This window comes from Bombina bombina, chromosome 9 (genome assembly GCF_027579735.1).
Source record: "Bombina bombina isolate aBomBom1 chromosome 9, aBomBom1.pri, whole genome shotgun sequence".
Lineage (NCBI taxonomy): Eukaryota > Metazoa > Chordata > Amphibia > Anura > Bombinatoridae > Bombina > Bombina bombina.
In genome coordinates, this window is record NC_069507.1 from 27,564,293 (window position 1) to 27,581,626 (window position 17,334).

A 17,334-nucleotide genomic window follows, 5' to 3' on the forward strand; every position below is an offset into this window, starting at 1 on the left:
GTCGCCGGCTGAGAGTCGGGGAGCTGTCGGATGTTGTTTCTGGAGCACTACTATCAATGCTGGCCATACCTAAAATATACCAAAGATACTACTACTTAGAGATAATACTTATGATAAAAGCATCATCCAATAACAAAGAACTTCTCTAATGGCCGAGTAAGACAGAGACCTAGTAAATAGCACTGTAGGGGCTGCAACTTCAATGCAATTGTTGTTCATAATACACAATGGGGTCTTCCAGTCATTTGCCATTAACTAAAATGTATGATCAATTCCAGTCACCCATTATTAGCTGTGAATGCAGAAAGCTTATATTTTCATTTATTTTAAGTTAGAATAAATAAGTGAAACCTAATAAAACACAGATTTGTTACAATTTGCGCCTGTCCCATAAGCCAGGAATTTATTGACCCACTTGGCCATTGCGGTTACCTGTGTGCTTCTTTTTCTGCCTTACTGGTGAGCCCCAGCACCTCCCATTGTAACCCCCTCTGTTTCCCAGAGCCAGACGGCTTGGAACTTTTCCTTCTTGCTTGTAGATGTGCGACTCCACCACAGGTTCACTGGCCACTCTCTGGGAGCCGTCTGTAAGAGACACAAGAACCCTGATACACGCATCTCATGAGCAGATATTTGTCCTCCAGCCACTTAAATTGATGTATTGTTCCCAATGATTACACAATTGGCTAAAAACATGTAACAACATTTCAAATAGCAAATAATATCTGAACCTTATTTATGCATTCATGTTTGCTACTCTTTTCTATTCTGCATCATATATTAAACAATCATAAGTTTATTATTATACTTCACAAATGTCTCTGACATTGGTTTTGTACTTCTTAAGAAATAGAGAGGAAAGTATACTTATTTACATTTAGTTGTGTTGCAAAATCAAATAAAGGGCCACTACAATCAGAAATGTAATTAAATAAAAGGACTATGAAGGCTATATACAAGTCAGATGGTTTTGCAGAAACATTTCCTTTTTTTTTAGCTGATATTTCCATGTTACTATCTGTTCTGCGAGTGCAAGGCTATGTGCTCATAGTAAAATAACTTAATATATGAACAGACTTTAATACATGGAAAAGACAAGACAGGTCAAAACCGTAGCAACTGTTGAAGGAGAGGATGCAGACAGCAGAGATTAGCAAGCACTTGTGTATATTTTGTCATTGGCTATTGAGTATTATATCAACCTATTCATCCTGATATTCACTATATAGGCAAAAGTATGTGGACACCTGACCATCACACCTATATGAGCTTGTTGGACAACCCATTCCCTTAGCCCCACCTTTGCAACTATAACAGCATACACTCTGGGATGGCTTTTCACAAGATTTTGGAGTGTGTCTGTGTGAATTTCTGCCTATTCAGCCAAAATTAATGTACTGATTTGGAGGAGAAGGTCGGATTCACAGTCAGCATTCCAATTCATCCCAAAGGTGTCCAACTGGGTTGAGGTCAGGGCTCTTTGCAGGCCTCTCAAGTTCCTCCACACCAAATTTCTCAAAACATGTCGTCACGGACCTCGCTGGGACAGGAAAGGGACTTCCCCAACTGTTGCCACAAGGTTAGAAGAACCTGATTTTCTAAAATGTCTTTGTATCCTGTAGCACTAAGATGACTCTTCACTGGAACTAAGAGGATTAGCCTGGACTGTGAAAAAACAACCGCAGACAATTATCCCTCCTCCACCAAACTTCACAGTAGACCCTAAGCATTCCAGTAGGTGGCGTTCTTCTGGCATCTGCCACACCCATATTCTTCCATTAGACTGCCAGATAATGAAGAACGATTCATCACTCCAGAGAACTTTCATTGCTCCAGAGTCCAGCGGTGGTGTACACCACTCTGTTAGGCTTGTGTACAGCTGCTCTGCCATAGAAACCCATTTCATGAAGCTCCTGACGTATAGTTCTTGTGCTGATGTTGGTTCCTGAGGCAGTTTAGAACTCTGTACTGAGTGACACAACAGATAATAGGCGATTGTTACGTGCAATGCGCTTCATAGCTTGGGTGGTGTTGTTTCTAGACGCTTCAACTTCACAATAACAGCACTTACCGTTGACCTGGGCAGATATAATGAAACATAAATTTAACAAACTGGCATCCTATGAATAAGTCACTAGGCTCTTCTGTATCACCCACTGAACTGCCACTGTTTGTCTATGGAGAATTCATGGCTATGTGAGGGATTTTATGCACCTGTTAGCAATGTGTGTGGCTGAAGCACATAAACTCAATAATTAGTAGGGGTGTTCACTTACTTTTGGCCATATAGTGCATTGTCATAAATTCGCTGATAGTTCCTCCAAAAACAACAGATCTATACCACAGACTGCGCAAATAAAAATGGAGCTCATAAAGGTGGAGCTTTTAAATTACCCTGAGTGTTCTTCTCCGGGAAGTTGTCTGTCAAGCCCCCAGGTACAGTTCCAGTCACTCCTGGCTGTTGATGCGCTGCCGGACTGCCTGATATGAGGATGGCGGCAGTAGATTGGGAGCCGTGTTTGGATGGAGATTTCTGGTTAGCTGCTGCTGGTTTACTAGAGGAGTAAAATGAGCTCAGGGTCTGTGGCTTGTGAGTTTGACTTTCACGGTCCAGCAGCTTGTCTAGTATCTGGATGATGAACAAAGAAAAGCAAACATACAAGTTTTGTTTCCTGCAGATTGCCATAAGGCCCAAAGACCATGCAGAGAAGGAATACCTTTTTTAATTTGGATTGGTCGTCTTTATATGTAATCATTAAGGCAAGCGCCAAATCCCCCTTCTCTCTTCTAGTACCCTCACACAGCAACGGATGTTCTGCTTCGCTGACAGTCGTCTTCATTCCTGATCAGATTAAAATAGTTAATTTATAAAAACTATTGTAAATTCCAAAACTACCCTGTTACAAACATCAACAGTAATTGTATAATGCATCAGTGACAGCTCGTACAGAAATAAGTGAGTTAGGTAAGAAAATTTGCAAACCACAAAGTCACAGCTGAAATAACTATGTTTTTTTAATATGTGACCCAGTCATGTATTGAGGTTAAAAAGAGGAAAAATGTTATGAGGGTTAATCTTCTGTTTACCTATAAGAATACTCTTTGAAACAGTGAAAAGCTATAATGCCACAATTATCTTATTTATTTAATTTTGACTGTATTTAAAAAGGCCTTGGTGTGAAGGATTCCCAATTCATGTACGTCTCTTAAAAATGCCAATCGTGCTTTTATTGTTTGAAATAAAAACAAGCCGCTTTTATACAGTGAGCATGTCCTTGAGAATTTTATTTTACATTAGATAAAACTATAGCCTGATAGACTTGACATTCTCCAGCATGAAAAATACATAAGTCATACAAGTGAATTGTGAACTACAGACAGACGGTCACTAGATCAAGAGCTATTTAACCGATATCTAGGATGACCAGAAGGTGTGATACAAGCAGGGAAATTAGTAAACCTAATCTGTCTGCCTATAGCTCTATATATCATGTCTCAGTATATATCTCTATCTGTTTATCTAGCTATAGAAAGATGTGTAGGACAAGTATACTTTGTAGCAGCAGTAGATCTACACAAAAGAGGGCCCTGGTGCCATTTTATTTTTAGGGATCCCTAAGAGTAACTCAGTAGTAAGCAATACACATGCTGTTCTGTATAATGATTTTGAGAAAGGATAGATAGATAGATAGATAGGTAGTGTGTGTGTGTGCGCATATATATATTCATTCACACAAATGCACATAAACAAATACACATTCACACTAACCACTAGCATGTTGCTCAATGGGGAGGGTAGCAGACCTGCTTGTGCCACTTAATTGCGCAACATGTAGCTGGGGGAAAAAAATAGTACTTTTTTTTTTTTTTTAAAAGCATTAATAAAGAAATAATTTTTTGAATAAGGACATTATATTTTGGCCATATGAGCTGCCTCTAGTGACTTCACGTCACATATATAAATAGATAGATAGATATACACGCATACAATACACACAAATACAAAAATACTTTATTGCTTAAAAAAAAAAAAAAGATTCTTTAGCGAGTCATAATCCTAAATTCCTATTATATATATTTATATTTATTTTTTATTTTTTTACAGGCGTATATTGATTTGTTGCACTTCGCTTTATTTGCTTTGCAGATATTGCTTTTTTTTTTTTTACAAATTGAAGGTTTGTGGCAACCCTGCATTGAGCAAGTCTATTGTGCCATTCTTCCAACATATATAGACATATAAACACATATATACATATTTTATGATCTATAATAATCCAAAACAAAAAATAATTCTCCTCACGGAGGGTCATAGGTATTTAAGTTACACACATTGTTACACACATTGTTGCACACATTGTTGCACACATTGTTGCACACACTGACATCTGAGGAGTCTGGGGTCTCTCCTACCTAATGCAGCAACCGCAGCCTCAAAACCAAGCTCCTCATCTCCGGGCATTTCGTTGTTACGGTTCCGGCTTGGAGGACGGGATCCTGTTGGAGAAACCACTGTGGGAAGATAAACCCGGAGTTGATGTATTTCTCAGGGGAATATTACAATAAATATCCGTGTACATCAGCACATTACATATCTCAGGATATAGGGCATGACTTCATCACTATGGTAGGCAGACACTGTAGATTCACATTTATCTAAAGAAGCCTTTTCAAAAAGACTGGGTCATTCACTTTTCACATAAACCCAAAAGACAGAAAACGTAAGATCCTAGTGATCCGCGAACCTTAAAGGGATACGAAACGTAAAGATTTTCTTTTGTGAACAATTTTCAAAAAGTTTGCAATTTACTTCTATGATCAAATTTGCTTTGTTCGCATTGTATTCTTTGTTGAAGAGATACCTAGGTAGGTGTGTGGAGCAAAATATGGCAGTAAATAGTACTGCCATCTAGCGCTCTCACACATGGATAACATTCATACAAAACTGCTGCCAAATAGTGCTCCAGACACATGCATGTGCCTGAACTTACTTTTCTGCTTTTCAACAAAGTATACCAAAAGAACAAATAAAATGTGATAATAGCCGTAAATTAGAAAGTTGTTTAAAATTGCTGCTCTATCTGAATCATGAAAGAAAAAAAAATCAGTTTCATGTCCCTTTAAAGGGATAATATTAGCAGTTAAAGGGACAGTCAACACCAGAATTTATATTGTTTAAAAAGATAGATAATCCCTTTCTTTATTGCCCATTCCCCAGTTTTGCATAACCAACACTGTTATATTAATATACTTTTTACCTCTGTGATTACCTTGTATCTAAGCCTCTGCAGACTGCCCCTTATCTCAGTTATATTAATATACTTTTTACCTCTGTGATTACCTTGTATCTAAGCCTCTGCAGACTGCTCCTTATCTCAGTTATATTAATATACTTTTTACCTCTGTGATTACCTTGTATCTAAGCCTCTGCAGACTGCTCCTTATTTCAGTTATATTAATATACTTTTTACCTCTGTGATTACCTTGTATCTAAGCCTCTGCAGACTGCTCCTTATCTCAGTTATATTAATATACTTTTTACCTCTGTGATTACCTTGTATCTAAGCCTCTGCAGACTGCTCCTTATCTCAGTTATATTAATATACTTTTTACCTCTGTGATTACCTTGTATCTAAGCCTCTGCAGACTGCTCCTTATCTCAGTTATATTAATATACTTTTTACCTCTGTGATTACCTTGTATCTAAGCCTTTGCAGACTGCCCCTTATCTCAGTTATATTAATATACTTTTTACCTCTGTGATTACCTTGTATCTAAGCCTCTGCAGACTGCTCCTTATCTCAGTTATATAAATACACTTTTTACCTCTGTGATTACCTTATATCTAAGCCTCTGCAATCTGCCCCCTTATTTCAGTTCTTTTGATAGACTTGCATTTTTAGCCCATCAGTGCTGACTCCTAGGAGCTTCACGTGCTTGAGCTCAATGTTATCTATATGAAACACATGAACTAACGCCCTCTAGTGGTGAAAATGCTTTCCGATTAGAGGCAGCCTTCAAGGTCTAAGAAATTAACATATGAACCTCCTAGATTTAGCTTTCAACTAAGAATACCAAGAGAACAAAGCAAAACTGGTAATAAAAGTAAATTGGAAAGTTGTTTAAAATTACATGCCCTATTTAAATAATGAAATTTTTTTTTTTTACTTTACTGTCCCTTTAAAGAACCGCTCAATGCAGTAGAATTATATAATTAACAAGTGCATAATAAAAAGACAATACAATAACACTTACTCTGAATTTCTCCTATTTTACCACCCCTCATATCACGTGACAGACATCAGCCAATCACAGACTAGTATATGTATACCCTGTGAGCTTGTGCACATGCCCAGTAGAATCTTGTTCCCCAGAAATTGTGACTATAAGACTGAGCAAAGTTTGATAATGTAAGACAATTGGCAAGCATCTTAAAACTGCTGCTCTTTCTGATTCATAAACGTTTATTTTGAGTGTCCCTTTAACAATGCACTGCAGCTTATTTACAAATAGTCTCTTGACGGGGCTAACATCTAACTCTAGCAACCTAATTATCCTTTCAAAAGTAAAGCGTTATTTGTTATTACTGTAAACACATTTACTGAGCATTAACTTCCCGCACTACAAAAGCGTTATTTGTTATTACACACATTTACTGAGCATTATCTTCCTGCACTACAAAAGCGTTATTTGTTATTACACACATTTACTGAGCATTATCTTCCTGCACTACAAAAGCGTTATTTGTTATTACACACATTTACTGAGAATGATCTTCGTGCACTACAAAAGCGTTATTTGTTATTACATTTACTGAGAATGATCTTCCTGCACTACAAAAGCGTTATTTGTTATTACACACATTTACTGAGCATTATCTTCCTGCACTACAAAAGCGTTATTTGTTATTGCACATATTTACTGAGAATGATCTTCCTGCACTACAAAAACGTTATTTCTTATTACACACATTTACTGAGCATTATCTTCCTGCGCTACAAAAGCGTTATTTGCTATTACATTTACTGAGAATGATCTTCCTGCACTACAAAAGCGTTATTTGTTATTACACACATTTACTGAGCATTATCTTCCTGCACTACAAAAGCGTCATTTGTTATTACACATATTTACTGAGAATTATCTTCCTGCACTAAAAAAACGTTATTTGTTATTACATTTACGGAGAATGATCTTCCTGCACTACAAAAGCATTATTTATTGCACACATTTACTGAGAATGATCTTCCTGCACTACAAAAGCGTTATTTGTTATTACACACATTTACTGAGCATTATCTTCCTGCACTACAAAAGCGTTATTTGTTATTACACACATTTACTGAGCATTATCTTCCTGCACTACAAAAGCGTTATTTGTTATTACACACATTTACTGAGCATTATCTTCCTGCACTACAAAAGCATTATTTGTTATTACACACATTTACTGAGAATTATCTTCCTGCACTGCAAAAGCGTTATTTGTTATTATACACATTTACTGAGAATTATCTTCCTGCACTACAAAAGCGTTATTTGTTATTACACAAATTTACTGAGAATTATCTTCCTGCACTACAAAAGCGTTATTTGTTATTACACACATTTACTGAGAATTATCTTCCTGCACTACAAAAGCGTTATTTGTTATTACACACATTTACTGAGCATTATCTTCCTGCACTACAAAAGCGTTATTTGTTATTGCACACATTTACTGAGCATTATCTTCCTGCACTACAAAAGCGTTATTTGTTATTACATTTACTGAGAATGATCTTCCTGCACTACAAAAGCGATATTTGTTATTACATTTACTGAGAATGATCTTCCTGCACTAAAAAAACGTTATTTGTTATTACACACATTTACTGAGCATTATCTTCCTGCACTACAAAAGCGTTATTTGTTATTACACACATTTACTGAGCATTATCTTCCTGCACTACAAAAGCGTTATTTGTTATTACATTTACTGAGAATGATCTTCCTGCACTACAAAAGCGATATTTGTTATTACATTTACTGAGCATTATCTTCCTGCACTACAAAAGCGTTATTTGTTATTACACACATTTACTGAGCATTATCTTCCTGCACTACAAAAGCGTTATTTGTTATTACACACATTGACTGAGCATTATCTTCCTGCACTACAAAAGCGTTATTTGTTATTACACACATTGACTGAGCATTATCTTCCTGCACTACAAAAGCGTTATTTGTTATTACACACATATACTGAGAATTATCTTCCTGCACTACAAAAGCGTTATTTGTTATTACACACATTTACTGAGAATTATCTTCCTGCATTACAAAAGCATTATTTGTTATTACACACATTTACTGAGCATTATCTTCCTGCACTACAAAAGCGTTATTTTTTATTACACACATTTACTGAGAATTATCTTCCTGCACTACAAAAGCGTTATTTTTTATTACACACATTTACTGAGAATGATCTTCCTGCATTACAAAAGCATTATTTGTTATTACACACATTTACTGAGAATTATCTTCCTGCACTACAAAAGCGTTATTTGTTATTACACACATTTACTGAGAATGATCTTCCTGCACTACAAAAGCGTTATTTGTTATTACATTTACTGAGAATGATCTTCCTGCACTACAAAAGCGTTATTTGTTATTACACACATTTACTGAGAATGATCTTCCTGCACTACAAAAGCGTTATTTGTTATTACATTTACTGAGAATTATCTTCCTGCACTACAAAAGCGTTATTTGTTATTACACACATTTACTGAGAATGATCTTCCTGCACTACAAAAGCGTTATTTGTTATTACACACATTTACTGAGAATTATCTTCCTCCACTACAAAAGCATTATTTGTTATTACACACATTTACTGAGAATTATCTTCCTGCACTACAAAAGCGTTATTTGTTATTACACACATTTACTGAGAATTATCTTCCTGCACTACAAAAGCGTTATTTGTTATTACATTTACTGAGAATTATCTTCCTGCACTACAAAAGCGTTGTTATTACACACATTTACTGAGAATTATCTTCCTGCACTACAAAAGCGTTGTTATTACACACATTTACTGAGAATTATCTTCCTGCACTACAAAAGCGTTATTTGTTATTACACACATTTACTGAGAATGATCTTCCTGCACTACAAAAGCGTTATTTGTTATTACACACATTTACTGAGAATTATCTTCCTGCATTACAAAAGCATTATTTGTTATTACACACATTTACTGAGCATTATCTTCCTGCACTACAAAAGCGTTATTTTTTATTACACACATTTACTGAGAATTATCTTCCTGCACTACAAAAGCGTTATTTTTTATTACACACATTTACTGAGAATGATCTTCCTGCATTACAAAAGCATTATTTGTTATTACACACATTTACTGAGCATTATCTTCCTGCACTACAAAAGCGTTATTTTTTATTACACACATTTACTGAGAATTATCTTCCTGCACTACAAAAGCGTTATTTGTTATTACATTTACTGAGAATGATCTTCCTGCACTACAAAAGCGTTATTTGTTATTACACACATTTACTGAGAATGATCTTCCTGCACTACAAAAGCGTTATTTGTTATTACATTTACTGAGAATTATCTTCCTGCACTACAAAAGCGTTATTTGTTATTACACACATTTACTGAGAATGATCTTCCTGCACTACAAAAGCGTTATTTGTTATTACACACATTTACTGAGAATTATCTTCCTGCACTACAAAAGCGTTATTTGTTATTACACACATTTACTGAGAATTATCTTCCTGCACTACAAAAGCGTTATTTGTTATTACATTTACTGAGAATTATCTTCCTGCACTACAAAAGCGTTGTTATTACACACATTTACTGAGAATTATCTTCCTGCACTACAAAAGCGTTGTTATTACACACATTTACTGAGAATGATCTTCCTGCACTACAAAAGCGTTATTTGTTATTACACACATTTACTGAGAATGATCTTCCTGCACTACAAAAGCGTTATTTGTTATTACACACATTTACCGAGAATCATCTTCCTGCACTACAAAAGCATTATTTGTTATTACACACATTTACTGAGAATTATCTTCTTGCACTACAAAAGCGTTATTTGTTATTATACACATTCACTGAGAATGATCTTCCTGCACTACAAAAACTTTATTCGTTATTACACACATTCACTGAAATTGATCTTCCTGCACTACAAAAGTGTTATTTGTTATTACACACATTCACTGAGAATTATCTTCCTGCACTACAAAAGCGTTATTTGTTATTACACACGTTTACTGAGCATTATCTTCCTGCACTACATGTCATATACAATTCATTGACACACAAACTATTTTGCAGCCAACTGATTAAAAAAAAAAAAACATGAACTAACTTGGGCTGAAAAAATAAAACCATTGGATTTTCCAATACAAAATGTAATACAAATACAATTTAAAAAAGGTTAATACACAATGCTGGTGTAATACAGACACTCTCAGAAGCAACAAAACATACACGCTGCCGAGCTGGTAATTATGTGTAATAGTGACACAGTCCTCTACATCTTGCTCGACTTTCTGTAAACACTGAAAACCTGTAGTTCTGTACAACACCAAACAAAGCCCAGCATGAACGCATTTACAGTCAGTTTTCTCAATAATAAAGCCCATACTTTACCAGAGGCTCTGAGAGTGCAGACCCACGCATGTGTGGGCGGATTATTGCAATGTAGAGTCCATTTGCTACAAACCCCTTATTACAGATGAGCGAATAAGTGTTTTTTATAATACAGAGCGATGTTAAAGGACCCGTTCGTTAGTGCTGCTGAAACCATCACATTTATGAATTGAAAACCAGCGTGCAGGGACATTCTACAGTAAGTTGTTACGTAACTGGGAGTAGCCTAGAAGCATCTTATCAAGAAGCAGGTGGACAAAAATCCATGTTTTTTAAAAAAAAAAATTTTTTTTACTTAAATTGGATTTTTAATTCAGATAATTTTTTTTATTTAAATAAAATACTTTTTTTGATGAAAATCTATTTACATATAGTTTATATTTAAGGTACATTATAATCAAAAGGTTGTTCATCTTGAAATAGTTTTCAGATTACTTATTTTATCAAATTTGCTTCATGTTTTTGTTATCCTTTGTTGAAAGGCAGCAATGCTCTACTGAGAGCCAGGTAAACACACTGGATGAGCCAATGACAAGCAGCTAGGTCACAGTATTGCATTACTCCTGAGAATACCTATGTATGCTTTTTTCGACAATGGATACCAAGAGAACGAAGCAACTTAGATAATAGAAGTAAATTGGACAGCTGTGTAACATTGCACGTTCTATATGAATCGTTAAAGTTTAATTTTGACTTTACTGTCCCAGTATAGTCATTGCTCCTCTGCAAATCTATGTACACAGAGTCAACTAAGTTTCAAGAAGTCTAATGAATAGAAGTGTGAGGAGGGAGGGACAAGCAGTAAAAATTAAATATTGTTTTATTGTTTTAGTTAAATAAAGCTATTTAAATTATTATTAAAGTAATCATTTTTCTGGAGATGGTTCCCCCACCAATAATTTCTATTGATGCAATGATCTGTTTATGTATTTCTAATGGTATATAATTAAAGCAGTATTTTCTGATATACGTAGAAAAATTAAATTAAATATTATTATTCTAAAAAAAAAAAATATGTAGAAAACCATGATTTAATTTAATTTATATCAAGTCTTACTGCTAGTGATTTAAATCAAATCCACCCTGTGGACAAGAAGGCACCTGTGGTGGGAAATAATGACATTAAAATACTGAAAATAACACAATACTTATGGCATTTCAACGTTACAAATTAATTGTAATAGTTAATAGGATACAAGTGATCCCTTTTCTTTAAATCTTTAGCAATATTGTTGCTAGTAAAGAATATATATATATTTGAATAAAATATAGGTTATAATAAGATAGATCACATAATTTAAAGATGCTGAAATGTGGGGATTAAAGAGACAGTAAAGTCCAAATTACACTTTCATGATTCATGCAATTAAAACCCCCCAAAACAAATTACTTCTATTATCACAGAATTTTTATGTGCACACTTTCTGAGGAATCAGTTCCTACTGAGCATGTGCACGTGTTCACAGTGTATACATAAACAAGTCTGTGATTGGATAACACATGTCACATGATACAGGGGACAGTACATTTTAAAAGAAAATTGGAAATTTGTCAAAAAAATAAAAATCTACTGCTCGCCTGAAAGTATTTTATTATTGTTGATAATACAACTCTACCATATTTAATGGTGATTTAAAGTGTAAATTTAAGGTTTAAATGAAATAAATAGTATAATTTAGAAATGGAGGTTGATACTTAGTTGCATTGCAATTTTTGAAGATAAACATTAGCATAAAAAAATTATGACTTTCTCTGCCAGAAACTAAAGCTTCAGATAAATCTGCAAGGGTATGTATCTTGCTCACACTGCGCAGGAACAATAAAACACCCACTTCCCACCCTCTCCATCCTACCACCCCCACCCTTGATTAGTTATACTGATACATTCTGTAATTCAATGCCAATAGCCTAATTTAACATGATACTTGTTAAATGGACAGTAAACAGTAAATAATGTTGGCATTACTGTACAGTAAATGTCCAATGAAAATTGAATATGTGGCACTCAGCATTTTTAGTTATTCCCCACCCCCCCCAAAAAAAATAATAATTGCCCCTTAAACTGCCACCATCCTCCTGTTCACAGCCTGCTCTTCAGCAAAAGCGTATTTATTTTAAAAGAGTGTCAATGGTTTGTCAAGCCATTCAAAAGCCTTCTCATTTCTATGCAGCCGACACCTGCTCGGGAACATGCTACTTTAAAGTGAATCAAGCCAGCAATATAATATGGCTGTGATTAGTCAATGCTGATGCTTCCTTAAAAAACTAAATTGATGCTTACCTGATAAATTAATTTATTTCATGGTGGTGAGAGTCCACATGTCATTACTCCTGGGATTCAAATACTGGCCAATAGGAGGAGGCAAAGATTAACCATAACTCTAAGAGTACTAAAAGGGACAGTCTAGTCCAAAATAAAAAACTTTCATGATTCATATAGAGAATATAATTTTAAACAATTTTTCAATTTATTTTTATCACCAATTTTGCTTTGTTTTTTTGGTATTCTTAGTTGAAAGCTAAACCTAGGAGGTTCATATGCTAATTTTTAAGACCTTGAAGGTCGCCTCTTCTCTCAGGGCATTTTGACAGTTTTTCACCCCTAGAGGGTGTGAGTTCATGTGTGTCATATAGATAACACTGTGTTCACGCACGTGGAGTTCCAGGGAGCCAGCCCTGATTGGCTAAAATGGATGTTTGTCAAAAGAACTGAAATAAGGGGGCAGTTTGCAGAGGCTTAGATACAAGATAATCACAGAGATAAAAAAATGTCTTTGTATAACTGTGTTAGTTATGCACAACTAGGGAATGGGTAATAAAGGGATTATCTATCTTTTTAAACAATAAAAATTCTGGTGTAGACTGTCCCTTTAATCCATTCTACCTCTCTGGTATGCTAGTCAGGATAAACATTTCTTGAAAAGGCAGGCACCTAATTCCCAGATACAGCTGCCTGGATGACTTTCCTACCAATAACCTCTTCAGAAAAAGAGCAAAGTGGTAGAAATGAGATTAGCATAGGTGGAAGGGATTCAGTAGAGTTTTTGGGATTTTTTTCCTCTTCCTAGTGGCCAAGAGTTGACTCCCAGGAGTAATGGCATGTGGACTGCAGAATATCAAGGAGGAAGTGGTAAGTGCCCCATAACCAACTCTCACTGGACACATAGTGCCCAAAATATTATTAAAACTATTGTTTGTTGTCGGTTTGAACAATATTGTTCCTCATATCTAAACCTCTTGTCCTTTCATTTTCTAAATCCATATTCTACTACATACAACATATAGTTTCATATGCCCACCACCCTCTTCCCTAGCCTCTTTCTTTGTTTGATTTCTTTACCATTATTTCAAACATTATTGTAAGCTTGAAAGCCTCTCAAGACAAAGGCTCTCCTATTCATGTTTGTATAAACGTGAATTTCCATTATCCTCAATCTGTGAAATACTCATGTATAATTGGGTGCAAATTTGTCAATGAGAAAAGATAAGAATGTGTAAATGAAAGAAAAACTTGACTTTATGTAGGTCAGTTATAGAACGGTATATGTCCCATGTTTATGGATAATTCACTGCGTGAGAACCTTACCTGGAGTGCACAGAACATCAAAGATAAAACTGGCTAGCATTAAAGGAAGGACGGGTCTGTAATCACAAAGGGTGCCATCCCTCAGCTCTTTAGCACGCCCTCGAATAGTGTTCATCTCATTGGAGTCCAATGGGATCTTCTTTAGGAGAGACACAACCTCAGATTCTTGATAAGCCAACTTGACCTATATGGAGAGCAAACACCAAGATATAAAACAAAGTCTGTAATTGTTTATAATCTCATGGACCTTATAAACCATAACCTGAAGACGATGACCAGGCAAGAAAATAAAAAAAATAGCACCAGCAAAGAAAGCCAAATCAGCATTAGAGGAGACAACCGTCTTACTAATTGATTTTACAAGAACTCCTATTTCCATAAACCACCAATGCTAACAAAAGTCATGTTTAGACACAGACACTGGACAAGCTGCTGAGCTTTGCAACCAAATGACAACTATATAAGTGAGTGTAGTAAAAAGGCACTTTGTTTTTTTATTGTAAAATTATGAACTGTAGGAAACTCATAGCAAAGAGTGAAAGTCAATCCTAGCGTGTGTGAAACTCTAGGATTGACCATTGGAACAAATAAAGGGGACTTTCAGTTATGAAGTATAAAATACTTCATGCTGAAAGCTCCTTTGTTTCAAGTGTTCGCCGCACTGAGGGCCTCAGGCAGCCTACGGCAGAACGCTGTTTTGCTGAGAAGTGACGTTTTCACCTCTTAGCCAATAGCCGTGCGGGAAATACGGCTTGGCACCTGCTGGAAAACACGGCTATTTGCTAATAGGTGGAAACATCACCTCTTAACAAAATGGCATTCTGCTGTGGGCTACTTGAGCAGCTCAGTGCAGCGAATGCCTGAAACAAATTGTTCCGATGGTGAATCCTGGCGTTTCACACGATTGACTTTCACTTTAACTTGTTAATATTTTTGGCTTATTTTTGGTGCAGGCTATCTAGATACTTGTGTGCATTCATTCTGTATTACTTTATATACTTGTAATCCTGTCTTGTCACCACCCACACCTCTGTCTACCCAGATATATCAATACAACAAGTAACGACAGAGACGCTTGTATGACCATTATTCATCTTTATGTCAGGTATACAGCAGTTTTGGGGGGGGACCTACAACACACAAGAAAACCACAAGTAATTGCATAAAAGTCAAACTACTTAAAAATAAAACAATACTGAAAATAGCCACCAAAAAGCAGTAAACCCTACTGATCCATCTCTATTAAATCAAATGGTGTATGGGAAACAATAATACAAACCTCCAATGCTTTGGTGGATGCAGGAGGTCTCTGGAGCTCTAGGGCAAACATGCCGATGCAAAATGCCAAATTGTGGTACTCCTGCCTCTCACTTAGCACGGTCAGCAGGAACGCGGCTTTGGACAAGGTGTTGGTCGCTATCCACGTCTGCTTGCTGGTAGAGACTTTATTCTTCTTGCCCTGAATTAAGAAGTATCATGTTTTAAAAATAACTGTGATAGGACAGCAAAATTGTAACGTTTGTAAAAAGTGTGAAAGTAAAACAAATGCTAAGTTTTCTATACTATCTATCTAGCATCAGTAGTTGTAATGTGTCTATATTTACAATAATCTTTATACAGGATTGGGGGAAATACTCAGATTAAGTAGTATTATCCGAAGTCACAGCTAATTCTGTATAATATACGTCGTGTATTGCTATAGAAGTATTTTTAAAAGGGACTCAAATTTTGTTCTTTCATGATTCAGATAGAGCAGCAATTTTAAGCAACTTTCTAATTTAACTCCTATTATACATTTTTGTCATTCTCTTTGTATCTTTATTTGAAAAAACAGGAATGTCAGCATAGGAGCCGGCCCATTTTTGGTTGAGAACCTGGGTTACACTTGCTGATTGATGGGTAAATGTAGCCACCAATCAGCAAGCACTATCCAGGGTGCTGAAACCAAAATGGGCCAGCTCCTGAGCTTACATTGCTGCTTTTTCAAATAAAGGTACCAAGAGAACAAAGACAAATTGATAATAGGAGTAAATTAGAAAGTTGTTTAAAATTGCTGCTTTATTTGAATCATGAAAGAATAGATTTGGGTTTTGTGTCGCTCTAATGCTAATATTATACTGAAAGGGAGTTACAAATAGCCCTTCACTCCATGACACAATGTACTAACCAGGCCTCTTACAGACAGGTTAAGAAATATGAATGGGTGGCTATTGATTTCTTCTTTGCTTTCTCTTTCCTTTGGCTGTTGTTTAAAAGGACGAGGATTCCTTCTACCTTATCTAAGTGTTGTCACTCACACAAATCAATCAAAGTCACTTAACACAAGAAAAACATCTTCTCTAATATTTGGTCACCTTAGTTGGAGGCTGCTCCACCTTGAGGTCCGGTGGGTTAGCTAGCAAGTCTTGGGCTAGCTCCACGGTAAGACGGCTAGCTTCAGTGCTATAACCATGAGCGTACAGCGCCTCTGCGCAAGCGAAGAGAACCTGTGCACAAAACATAACATACATAGACTAAGCATTCTACTGCGTATTCAAAGGGAAATGAAACCCAACACTTTTCTTTCATGGTTCAGACCTAGTATGTGATTTTAAATAACTTTACAATTTACTTCTAATATCTAATATGTTTAATTCTCTTGGTATCCTTAGTTGAAAAGCATATCTATATAGGCTCAAGAGCAGCAATGCTTTACTGGGAGCTGGCTGCTGATTGGTGGCTGAAACATATATGCCTTTTGTTATTGATTCACCTGCCATGTTCAAAAGGCTCAGATTGGTGCATTACTGCTGCTTCAACAAAGGATACCAAGAGAATGAAGCAAATTTGATAATAGAAGTACATTTTAAAGTTGTTGAAAATCACATGCTCTATCTGAATCACAAAAAAACTATTTTGTGTTTCATGTCCCTTTAATAAGCGCAATCACTAAACTATACAGATTATAGAAGAAAAAAAAAAGATTAATATTGTATCAAAACTTATTGCTGTCAATATATTTGTAATCTACACAGGTTGCTACTGAAGCACAGATTGTATTCTAAACTGTTACTACA

General features: G+C 35.7%; 1 protein-coding gene across 2 annotated transcripts in view; it reads right to left on the reverse strand.

Annotated features, from left to right (window-relative positions):
• ZSWIM8 (zinc finger SWIM-type containing 8) overlaps positions 1-17,334 on the reverse strand; it is a 143,354-nt gene that overhangs the window by 22,756 nt on the left and 103,264 nt on the right. For both annotated transcript variants that reach the window (XM_053691997.1, XM_053691996.1), the window contains exons 11-18: positions 16,633-16,764; positions 15,558-15,737; positions 14,279-14,462; positions 4,414-4,512; positions 2,718-2,842; positions 2,395-2,629; positions 433-585; positions 1-69 (exon numbers count right to left, since the gene is read on the reverse strand). The exon at positions 1-69 is cut by the window's left edge and continues 154 nt beyond it. In XM_053691997.1, the coding sequence (XP_053547972.1) occupies positions 1-69; positions 433-585; positions 2,395-2,629; positions 2,718-2,842; positions 4,414-4,512; positions 14,279-14,462; positions 15,558-15,737; positions 16,633-16,764 (1,177 nt within the window). The remainder of the gene's footprint in view (positions 70-432; positions 586-2,394; positions 2,630-2,717; positions 2,843-4,413; positions 4,513-14,278; positions 14,463-15,557; positions 15,738-16,632; positions 16,765-17,334) is intronic.